A 12,016-nucleotide genomic window follows, 5' to 3' on the forward strand; every position below is an offset into this window, starting at 1 on the left:
GGCTTCGCAAGCCAAATCTGGAGGTCGGTTTATATGGGGTCTATATATAATTATGGACCGATGTGGACCAATTTTTGCATGGTTGTTAGAGACCATATACAAACACCATACACCAAATTTCAGCCGGATCGGGTGAAATATGAGTCTGTTAGAGGCTCCACAAGCCAAATCTGATGGTCCCTTTATATGGGGGCTATACGTAAAAGTGGACCGATATGGCCCATTTTCAATACCGTCTGACCTACATCGATAACAACTACTTGTGCCAAGTTTCAAGTCGATAGCTTGTTTTGTTCGGAAGTTAGCGTGATTTCAACAGACGGACGGACGGACGGACATGCTTAGATCGACTCAGAATTTCACCACGACCCAGAATATATATACTTTATGGGGTCTTAGAGCAATATTTCTATGTGTTACAAACGGAATGACAAAGTTAATATACCCATATCCTATGATGGAGGGTATAAAAATGAACACTCAATTCTAGGACAGGCGAAATCTATTTTGTTCTTATGTTAATAAGTGGCGAAAAATGAATCATTCGTTTCACTCTAGCTCTCGAATATCGAAATACATTTATAGGCCGTATTTTACAAAACCCCGAATTGATGTCCACTAGATAGGGTCACGAAAAGAAGTTCATGCGGTCACCCCCCAGTTTTGTAGCATATTCGAAGACAATTTCAGCACACCAAACCTTTTTTTCGTGCACCCTACGACCCCCGAAATACAATTTATTGTGCTGTATCATCATTTGAAGTCCGATCGAAAAGAAACGAATATCGTTGTTCGTGGTTGATCAGGGGCTATATTTCGTGCATTGGTAATTTTTGACTCCGACGTCAAATTTGATTTTGAATTTTTTTATTTCGCCCATTTCTGATAACCATTATAAAGACATTTACTTATATTCATAAACAAAAAAGTTACAGAGATTTTAAAAAGTCAATAGGTCACCCTACATACCACCAAATAACATAGTTTTTGCTGTGTTGTCATGCTGTCCGATCGAAACCACATGCACATCGTTATTCACATCTACGAAATTAATTTGTAAGGCATTTAGAACACAAAACCTGTTTACCTGTAAATTTGTAACGGTATCTTTGTATACATACTCGTTGTTTGCACTACGGCATTTTCTGCGTTATGCAAAGTGTCTGTGTTTTTGCTAGAACAATTTGAGAGCCTACTGTTTTAAAATTCTAACAATCACTTTCGCTTCCGGACATGGTGCACGAAAAAAAGTTTTGGTGTTCGGAAATTGTCTTCGAATATGCTACAAAACTGGGGGTGACCGCATCAACTTCCCCCCCTCCCCCCACCACTTTAGGCCGTGATCCTATCTAATGTCCACTATGGCGTATGCTTTACTTTAATAAACATACGCAAGGATGGACTTAAAAGGATTTATTCAAATGGTTAAAAAAGCAAGAAAGGAGCATTTGGTGTAAATGGCACTGTCCCAAACAAATGCATTTTGACAGCATTTTAATCCAGTTCCACAGGATCTTCAATGTTCCCGTTGGGCCAACGCAAGGTAATTCATCACCTTTTCCGATTGTAAAGTATGAATAATATCAGGAAATATTTAGATACCATACTACACTGGTAGCATGGCCTCATAATGTATCATTAAAATTAATCACACGAAATGATATTTTTGGAATTCATTGATAAGAGATAAGTTCCGCACTTGTGGTACCGTAATGGGTGAGCCTTAAATAACGGCACGTTAATTGTAATATGACAGCATCTAAAAAACTCTCAACGTCTTGGCGAGTAAAACCCGCAACAAAACACTTACGAGTGCTACCGTTATTACTTCAAAGCATATCCTTTACAATTGGCTGCCACAATACCTAACCTAACCTAGCCATCACTGCGAGTAGCGATTCATTTCACACAAAACATTTTCTTCAAAGTCGTCGTTGAACAGCCAGAAGTCACATAAATGCGATAGCTGGGAAATTGTATTGGTGAATTATCTAACTAAGAAATAACGAAGAATCTGTAAATCATTATAGTGATGCAAAACTGAAGAGATATTGCCCACTGTTTCACCAATGTAATCAAGCGTTGTACGTGTGGTTTTTCGCACTAAATACTACTTTTTTATTTTCCCTACTTACTCACTACTGAGTTTATTTATGCTAGACATAGTTTGTTTTAGGCTATTCGTTGATAAAGTCCCATTATAAACGAATTTCCCGATTTTATTTCCTGAGCTCATGAACCTACGAAAATGTACGCCGACCTAAGATATTACCACAATTTGCACCACTAAGATCTAGTTGCATTGCCAAATCTTGAAATTTCCAAAATTCTATAACTATATCCGCCGTTGCTTCAAAAAGCGTTTTACAAAACATTCCGTTAAAACGGAGCGCCACTCCGTTGGAAGAACTTTAAAGGCAAATAAATGTATATTCTTCAAATATTGTGGTGTATAAACGATATTTTGTGTCGATGCTACCATTCAATTTCCTTAGCTATAGATCCATACTCTTTAAAATATCATAAATTTATACATAAAAGATTTCTAGCGTATTTCGTTTCTCAGTTTCGTACTAAGAACAAAGGCTGCTATGAATACTTACGTATTCCGTTAACTTCTTTGCGTATCATATACACATATTTGATATTGTTGTCCAAATGCGAACTGCTCAACTCCCCAAAGTGGCAATGTAATATGGGTGTCTTTACGAACGTTGGAATGATTTTCTGTAACGAAATCAAGATGAGATGGAATCGAATTCGTGAAAAAATACAAACAAACAAATAAATAAATATTTCATACACTTTCATTACATGGATGGTGAAATGCCTGAGAATTACGTATTTTACATTTGTACAGAATATTGAGCATAGTGTCTGAATTGGTGTGTGTGTGTGTGGTGAGAGGGAGAGTACTCATGGTATATGCAGTATCGCAATTCCTGTAAATCATACGAATACCATATGAACTCGTTCCCTCTGTCTTGTATTTCACAAGGTGTTGTGAACCTCAGTGAGTGAACTGAAAAGGTCTGTATTTTTTTTTTGTTTGCTTTGTTTTGTTTTATTTACTTGTATATTGATATTGTGGATAAATTACAAACACATGCTTGGCCTCTCTGCCCCCTCTATTTGTGTGCATGAAAAATGAGTGTTTGAGGATTTGTCGAAGTAGAATATTCATTGCAATCATTCTTTTACGCACCTTTGAGATTTAAATGATTGTCTGCCAAAGTAGGTGTGGAAGTTAGCGTATAGAAATTGCCACTGCAGACTAGAGTGGTTCGAAATTTAATTGTTTTAGGGCGACAAAATGAAAAACCTTCGAAGATAATTTAGAAAAGTAGGTCTAAATTTTAATAAACATTTAGCATACACACTTTAAAAATTGCAACATTTCAACCATCATGGTTTTTATATTAAAAAACTTAGTGTTCCGAGTCACTCTATTGATGATAACGCAAGAAGTATGTGATAGTAACTGCCTGTATATGTTTTTTTATTATTTTCATTGCATATTTAGTTCATGAAAATATTAAAGTGAGTTCCCTTAACTGTGTGAATTATATGGCAAACTGAAGAGTAACACCTCCTTCCTTTGATTTTTCACAATACGATATAACCATGAATTGACTTGGGATTTATAAATTCCTCCGAGGGAAAGTAGTAATGCGTCAAAAATAATGATATGAATACAATATCGACATTTTATCATATACAAATAAATGAAATAAATTTACAAAGAATAACTAAACACGTGTATACGGCCGTAAGTTCGACCGGTCCAAAGTAAATGTACGCTCCACCATGGACTTGAAATTGACAAGGTATCTTAAAACCTATATGGCGTATACGTTAGTCAAAAAACGCAGACTAAATACATACACGAGGGTTGGCAATTATATTTCGGGATTGGTATTGTAACCTACCAACAGATAGGTTACAACACCAGGGTTACAGTTCTATCGCATAGCTTGACATTTGTAATGTGATGTTACGCTTCCACACAACGTCTTAACATACGGGCGTTATTTGTGTGGTTTGCAGCAACTTAAAAGATTCATCTCTCACAAAAAAATTAACTTAAATCGTGACGTGGTGTTCATCCTGCATATAATCTAGATTTGGTTCCGAATGACTGAATACCTCAATCAGAGTGGCAAAAATGATTCGACAATTAACTCAAACGCCTGCAAATGTGTATAGATCATAAGAATCGAATCTGGAGATCGATTTATATGAGGTCTGTGTATCATTATGGACCAATATAAATAAATCTTAGCGTGATTAGTCTAGAATGAAATTTGCTCTTCAAACAGTCTCCACAAACCAAATGTGGGATCGCTTTATATGGGGTCTATACCTAAAAGTAATCCGATATGACCCATTTACAGTATCTACGACATACATCTATAACAGGCAGATGGACATCCTAAGATTGTCTTAGACTTTCCCTTTAATGAGGAATATAAATATATATGTTACTTTATATACACGAAAATTGATATTTCAATGTGTTACAAATTGAATTCCAAACTTGTTTCTCGTCGTGTGAAATCTATCCAGAATGTGCCTATCAAGCCAAATCATAGACAGCTTTTCATAGTTTGGCAGCCAAAACGAAATTTCATACACCGAGGTCACCAACTTTCAACGAATATAGACCAGCCGGTGGACACACTAGGGACCCACAAACTTGCAAACTTAGATTTCATACAAAGAAGTAACTATATTATTTCCAAAAAATATATTAGGAATTCCAAAGTATATGACCTCTTAACAGGCATATCAACTTTAAAAATCAACACCCTAAAACGCTTAGATTGTAATGATGTTTACTGTTCTCATATCGAATAAAAGTATGCAAGAATTATGCAATAAAATATACCTTTTCATTTATGTTTTTGTTTACCCACAATAAATGAATTCAACACAAAAATCGTTTAAGTTTTTATATTGTAACGACCGTTACTTTTTAAAAGATTTTTTTTTTTTGATAAATTATTTTCTTTGATTTGTAAACAAACCTATTACTGATAGAAAACATTACAAAGAATTTAATCAGATTTTTTCTTGACACATCCTGTGCAAAATTTTACAATACATGATATTTGTTTCCGAAATATGAAAACAGCACATTTATAAAGTAACGACCGTTACTTTTTTGATAGTCAAAAATATTATTGAAATTACATTTTTTATGAATGCTTTCGGTTGCTGCCGAAGCTTGAACTTTCGTAGGTCCAAAATTAAGCAATCCTCGTGACATATATTCTTAGGGTGGAATTTTATTTTAAAAATCACAGAATATCGGTAACGACCGTTACTGTGGAAACACCCATATATCAATAAAGGATTTGGAACAACTGTACGTTGTTTTGTGACAGTAACACAGCTTGGTCTCCTTGTTCTCCAAACAATATGTTAACTAATAGATGTGATAAGAAGAAGGTAAGGACCATCCCATTAGAATGTCATCATCTCATACTGTTGGTCCACATCTACTACTTGAAGAAATTTAAAAAAATGATCACAGGACTTTACTAAGCCAAGTTATTAATTTTAACTTAGAATTCAACGAAAATAGCAAAATTTGGCAAAGTTAGCCTTCCCCATTTTAAAGCCCCCGGCGTCGCCATATTAGCAATGTAATACCATATCTATATATTCTCCAGAGTTTGGCCGAGCTATATTGTTTGTTCACTGGCTGGGCACAAATATTAAACAAATGACGAAATCGTTGTCATGACAAAGACTTATTTGGAGTATACAAGAACGCATTAAAGAATTACGTATCAAAAAACATATGGCGTCACACATGTTAGTCGAAAGGACAAATCAGGAGATGGTTTAGAGGGTTATGGAGCCACCGTGGGACCGTGATTTGCATGCCCACCTTATATACAAAGAATAGTTGGTTCGATCGCTTCTTCGAACGAACACCAAAAAGTTTTTCAGCGGTGGATTATCTCATTACCTCTCAGTAAGGCTGGTGACATATCACAGTGTTAATGGGTTATGATATGATACGGAACATTTATCCTTTATTATACCCAACATCAAAGAATGTTACCAACATTTTTTTTGTCCGCAAGTAGGTTTTGCTACAGTTCTCATACAAACCGACCCTCCCATTTGGGGGATGGAGGGGAGGTAGAGGGAATTTATTCCATGAAATTCAGGTAATCTGCTACAAGGTGGTTTCCAAGCAAACTACTATATTTGGTCCATGGTGGCTATTTAGGATTGGGATATCGTTTGGCTCCTTAAATATTTAAACATATCGATGGACTAACTCATACCTTTACAATAACCAACTTCATATATTCAACCGAAACGTTGAAGCTGCGTATTTCTAGCAGAATTTCCGATTCCAAGGTATGGTTATAATACAGTAGATTGACATCATAATCGTAACCTTACTTATACTCACTCAAAAGTAGGGAGTACAATTTCACAGATTTTGAAAGACATATTCATGCCTAAATAGCTGTTTCATTCATCTCTACTTGAATAACGAATTTACATAGGGCATACACATATACGTATGTAATTCGAGCAACTAATCTAGAGGATGCCTTCATCTCTGCATATACAACACAACCACCACTAATTATTCTAACGTCATGCTTATTATCATAGAAATGACAATTTAGCTTGAATTTAATTTCTGTGGCCTAGCCAAAGACAAGATCTGTGGCGTTTTCATTTCGGATAATCTGAAAATTCCTTTTGTATTCGAAATGGGGACTTACAAGGCGAAAAGGCTAAAGATCTAAACAATACCGAAAACCATCATAAAAACAAATCTTAGACCATTCAAATTTATTTTACGATAACATTCTTGCACAGCATATGAACGAAGCGGCTAATGGCCACCTAAGGAAGGGAGTATCAACAAGCGAGTGTCGTTTTAAGAGTCTGGCAATGGACAATGAAGGAATGTATGAGGCCAAATTACAAAATAAATATTTACATTAAGATTTCTATCAGCATTTGTGTGAAATAATTGGTTTCGGCTGACTGTTGTCGAGTGTAATGGTGTACAATGGAGGCCTAGGGAGTAAAGAAAACTTACCTTAACTTCCACATAGACCGGAACTGGTGTTTGTATTGTCTTCCGTTTTTTACCTTTGCGTCCTTTGCCTTTGCCACTCTTTTTTGAACCTAGAAAAGAGAATCATACAAGTATACATACAAATACAAAACGATGGTCCTCTTTAGAGACCTTTAGTGTAATGGAGTGAATGGAGAGTACCCATTTCTTCATGTTGACTGAATGCAACAGAGGGAGCGAGAGAGCTAGGATGAGTAAGTGAATAAGATTTGTTGAGTCTCCCACAAGGTATGAGTGAGTGAATGATGAGCGCAATAGGAATGAATTAATTTAGCATGTTAACATTATTTACGTTGAAATAGCGTGTAAAACGTTGTTGGCAATGATTATGTGAAGTATTTCATTTAAGTGAGAACATCAACTTGGCAATTGTAGAAGGAACAAAAAGTTACTACTACATACCAAGAAAATGTAGTTTTTGAAAAACAGCAACTACAGTATGTAATAGGCGTTGAAGTCAATTGGAATAATAGATGTAATTGAAGGTATACTTACATAGGGTGACACGAATAATTTTAATATTTTTATGTACTTCAACTGAGGTAGACTTTTTGGTTTTGATGCAGTAGCTATCACATCATAAGATCGTGGGTTCAATCCCAATTTCGGCAGAATACAGGGGGTGGTTAATCCCCTCTCAGTAATGCTTGGTGACATTTCTGCGTATTTCATGGTGAAGGTGCACACAAAAAAATAAAATATGAATTTGTACATAAATTGGTACATTTTTAATAATTTATGGACTCTTTCATAAAATAGATGTACGTTTACGTAATATATTTTTGCGTAAATATTTGTTATTATAAATTATTATCTTTTTAATAATGTGCATGGACTCTTTCATACAATTCATGAAACTTTACATAATATATCAAAAATACTGGTTTTCTCTTAGCGCGAGAGAGCCACAATATACTGTTACTCTCATAGGTATACAGTACAAGCATACCATACAAACAATACAAGCATACAATACGAGACAAAAAAGACAAACATAGCGCTTTTTAAGTTAACACGTGTCTTTACTGTGTTTGGTTTGTTCAGTCCAGTTTGATTCACCGTCGTGGTCGGAAGATTATTTATTACTGGAAAGTTTGATGAAATAAAGCAACTTTAACCACGCTTCAATTGCTCATTTTTATAACTAAATTAAAATAATATAAAATTATGTTTTCTTGCATGCTGGGCTTTAACGGATTTTTGTAATAAATGGGTCTATTATGTATGTAATTAGGGCAAATGAAATGCATAAGAAACAAGGAAAAGTTACATTTAATGTATGACGTCTTAATGACTATTATGTAAAAGTTCATATTTTTTCAGTATCGAAAAGTATGTATACTTCATTTATAATATAAAAAATTTCATTAAAATTATGTATTCATCCGTACTCATTCAAAACCAGTATTTTTTAAAATTATGAATCGTTTTCATACAATTTATGAATTCAGTGTTTGGAAAATTTTTAAGAACACTATTCATAAAATAAATGTATTATTTTTTTGTGTGTGGGAGCCACCGTGGTGCAATGGTTAGCATGCCCGCCTAGCATACACAAGGTCGTGGGTTCGATTACTGCTTCGACCAAACACCAAAAAGTTTTTCAGCGATGGATTATCCCACCTCAGTAATGCTGGTGATATTTCTGAGGGTTTCAAAGCCTCTTTAAGTGGTTTCACTGCAATGTGGAACGCCGTTCGGACTCGACTACAAAAATGAGGTCCCTTGTCATTGAACTTAACATGGAATCGGGCAGCACTCAGTGATAAGAAAGAAGTTCACCAATGTGGTATCACAATGGACTGAATAGTCTAAGTGAGCCTAACCTAACTATGGTGAAGGTATGCGCGTTTGATAAATGTCCACTTACGCACTAATTTTTTGGTAGGACTCACGCACATTCACTAAACTAAAGTCCATACGCACTCATGCACGAAAAGCGTTTACAGACTCCCGCTCATGAAACAATTTTCTTTACGATTAGAATGAGGGACTCACACACAGAAAACTCTACAGACTCACAGACATTCTGATGCCCCTCGAAAATCAACTGACGCACCAAAAATTCGTCTCCCAGGAAAATTATAGTGACTCACCATAGGTTTGGAGAACAATGTTGAAGCACAATTAAAAGCTAAACTCATATCATAGATTTGGTTAAATTTTTAAGCAAATTCAACTCGTGATTATCGCCATGCACATTTACAAAACTATTGTTTTTGTGATTCACTCCCAAACTCGATATTTGATTGATTAACCACGCACAGTGACGCTGTTGTCATTAGCGTATGACAACAGCTACTTATATTTGGTTCCACTTGAATATGAAACGCTGTTCGGACTCGGTTATAAAAACGGGCAGAGCTTATTGAACTATAGGGTCATAGTATATTTGACATCGTATAAATAGATGTACATTTAAAATGATTCATATACTTAATATGTGAAGCAACCGGAAGACGAAATTTTCAATCGATTTTATAGAAGACTTTATTGAGCTAAATTTGAAATCTTAACCTACCAGCAATGGATCAATCTCAGTGCCGGAATATGGATATCTTCTGGTATTTAGGGACCTTTTCTATTTCAAATCAAAAGGTATGGAAGAGATCGGTAACTTTAACATGGGTTAGTCGCTAATGGAGTTACATTTTTGGACATTACTTGGATTCATTTCACAGGTCCCATTTGAAAAGGGGCCTGTGAAATGAAATGGAGGGAGGAGAAAAAATAAATTTTGTGGATAATCTTAACCACTTGCGGAAATTCTATACCTTTTTAAAACTGCTTAATTATTTTCACACTACACTGAAAAAAATATTATCGTAAGGTCAAAGATTTCATGTCTTTAGAATACGAATGCAAATTTTGCTTAGCATAGAAGACGCATTTCTCTAATATAAAGTTTTTTTCCTTGTCCAAAGTCGATAAACTTTTCAATAAAGTCGTATTTTCCTTATAATCAAGTGATATGACTTCAAAATGGATATCATAACATGAAAGAAAATTTTTTTTGGGGTAAGGTCAACTTGACTTTAATAATTCAAAAAAATTCTTTAAAATTAATGAAATTGTCTTTAAATTAATTGTCTTTTTGTAACTTGACTACATAGCAAAAAATCGTTCAAATATAGGACATGTTTTTCAAAACTTTTTGTTAAAGAAGTTTTTTACTTGAAGTATAGCATAATTTCTACTGGAAGTCGAGTCTAAATTTGGAAAATAAAGTTCTCATTAACTCGTTTTTAAAGGACTTTGATAGCATATGAAGAAAAAAAAGCTGAGAAAATTTAAAATTTGCTTTCTAGAAGCAAGTACACAAAACCCAAATTTAAAAGAGAATTGTGTCTTAAAAGTATCCTTACTTGTATTCTCCGCTTCTTTGGCTCGGAATCAATACCAATTTTTTTAAAGTAAAGACAAAATCTTTGGAACCGGGAATGATTTTTTTTTCAGTGTAGAATCCAAACAAAAAATATATAAAAAAAAAGATGAGAAAATTTAAAATTTTCTTCCTAGAAGCAAGTACACAAAACCCAAATATAAAAGAGAATTGTGTCTTAAAAGTATCCTCACTTGTATTCTCCGCTTCTTTGGCTCGGAATCAATACCAAATTTTTTAAAGTAAAGACAAAATCTTTGGAACCGGGAATGATTTTTTTTTTCAGTGTAGAATCCAAACAAAAAATATATATTGAAGCCAAAATTTTTTAAATTAACATTTTCAATATCCTATCAATCCAATGCGAATGAGTCTCTAAAATGCAATCTATGAAAAAATGCAAATTACTTGAATTAAACGAACAACTACATTGGAAGTCTATACAAACATGGTATACTCTGGGAATGCTTTATTACTTTTCGCTGGGAGATTTTAAATGAAAAGTAATTTATATTAAAATTAAAATATCCTTTCAACGTCAATGCTCTTTCAGGAGAAAATCATGAGAAGTCAATCCGGAGGCAGTGCCAAAATCTTCTGATAAAAAATCTAAGGAAACTGCAACAGTACTTTGGACTCAGGTAAACTACGGGTATTTGAATATGAAAAACAATGAGATATCAACCAATGGATCATTTTGGCCATGGTAATGTCGTCCATGTGTATGAATGCATGTTGGCGTCATCGGAAAAAATTTTCTGCGTGGAAGCCAATCAAAATGAATTGTGCCATTTATATGACCGTAAATTTTACTCTGCTATCTTGGAGTTTCTGTCATCGGATCCATATGTTTGCTATTGATGGAAATGGAGTCCATTTCTGTCTCCAAAGATAAGGCCTCAATGCCGGTTTTATGTTTTCCATTGTCGGTTGAAGCACTGTGGGATGAAATAAACAATACAACCAAGTAAATCCTTAAGGAATTTAGCATTGAATCCAATTATGCTAGTTCTTTGATTTGAAGAGAGTTTTTTTTAGCTATATAGCTATACATCTATGCTCTATAAAATTAGCAGTTCTATAAAAAAAATAGGATGAAATCTGTCATTTATAAAATTTTCATTCTTTTTTCATATATCCACAAAATTGTTCATGCAGAAATAAATTTCAGTTAAAAATTCGAATTATAATGGATAATTCAAAGTAAAAAATTTATTTCTTGTATTCAGAAAAAAAAAATTAAGATTTCACACAGAAACAAATTTCCGCAGTTAAACTAACGCTAAATTTAACTTATTTTTATTGTAAAAAACATTATTTGTTAGTAGTTAAATTGTATTACTTTTTGCGAAATTTTCCACAGCCCAATGAAATTTTCGTGTTTTTAAGTATGTCTCAAATATTTTATGAACTAAACATGAGTATAAAGTTCGATGACCGCACACATAAGTTCAATATGAACTAAAGCAAATGACAATTTTCGTACGATTCCCAAAAATAGTAAGAATTAATTACTG

At 34.2% G+C, this 12,016-nt stretch overlaps 1 protein-coding gene across 1 annotated transcript in view; it reads right to left on the reverse strand.

Annotated features, from left to right (window-relative positions):
* The window catches only part of LOC142225437 (uncharacterized), a 40,756-nt gene that overhangs the window by 3,093 nt on the left and 25,647 nt on the right, over positions 1-12,016 (reverse strand). The window contains exons 5-6 of the mRNA XM_075295190.1: positions 7,079-7,167; positions 2,604-2,727 (exon numbers count right to left, since the gene is read on the reverse strand). Coding sequence (XP_075151305.1) covers positions 2,604-2,727; positions 7,079-7,167 — 213 coding nt within the window. The remainder of the gene's footprint in view (positions 1-2,603; positions 2,728-7,078; positions 7,168-12,016) is intronic.

Source organism: Haematobia irritans, chromosome 1 (genome assembly GCF_050003625.1).
Source record: "Haematobia irritans isolate KBUSLIRL chromosome 1, ASM5000362v1, whole genome shotgun sequence".
In the NCBI taxonomy this organism is placed as follows: Eukaryota; Metazoa; Arthropoda; class Insecta; order Diptera; family Muscidae; genus Haematobia; species Haematobia irritans.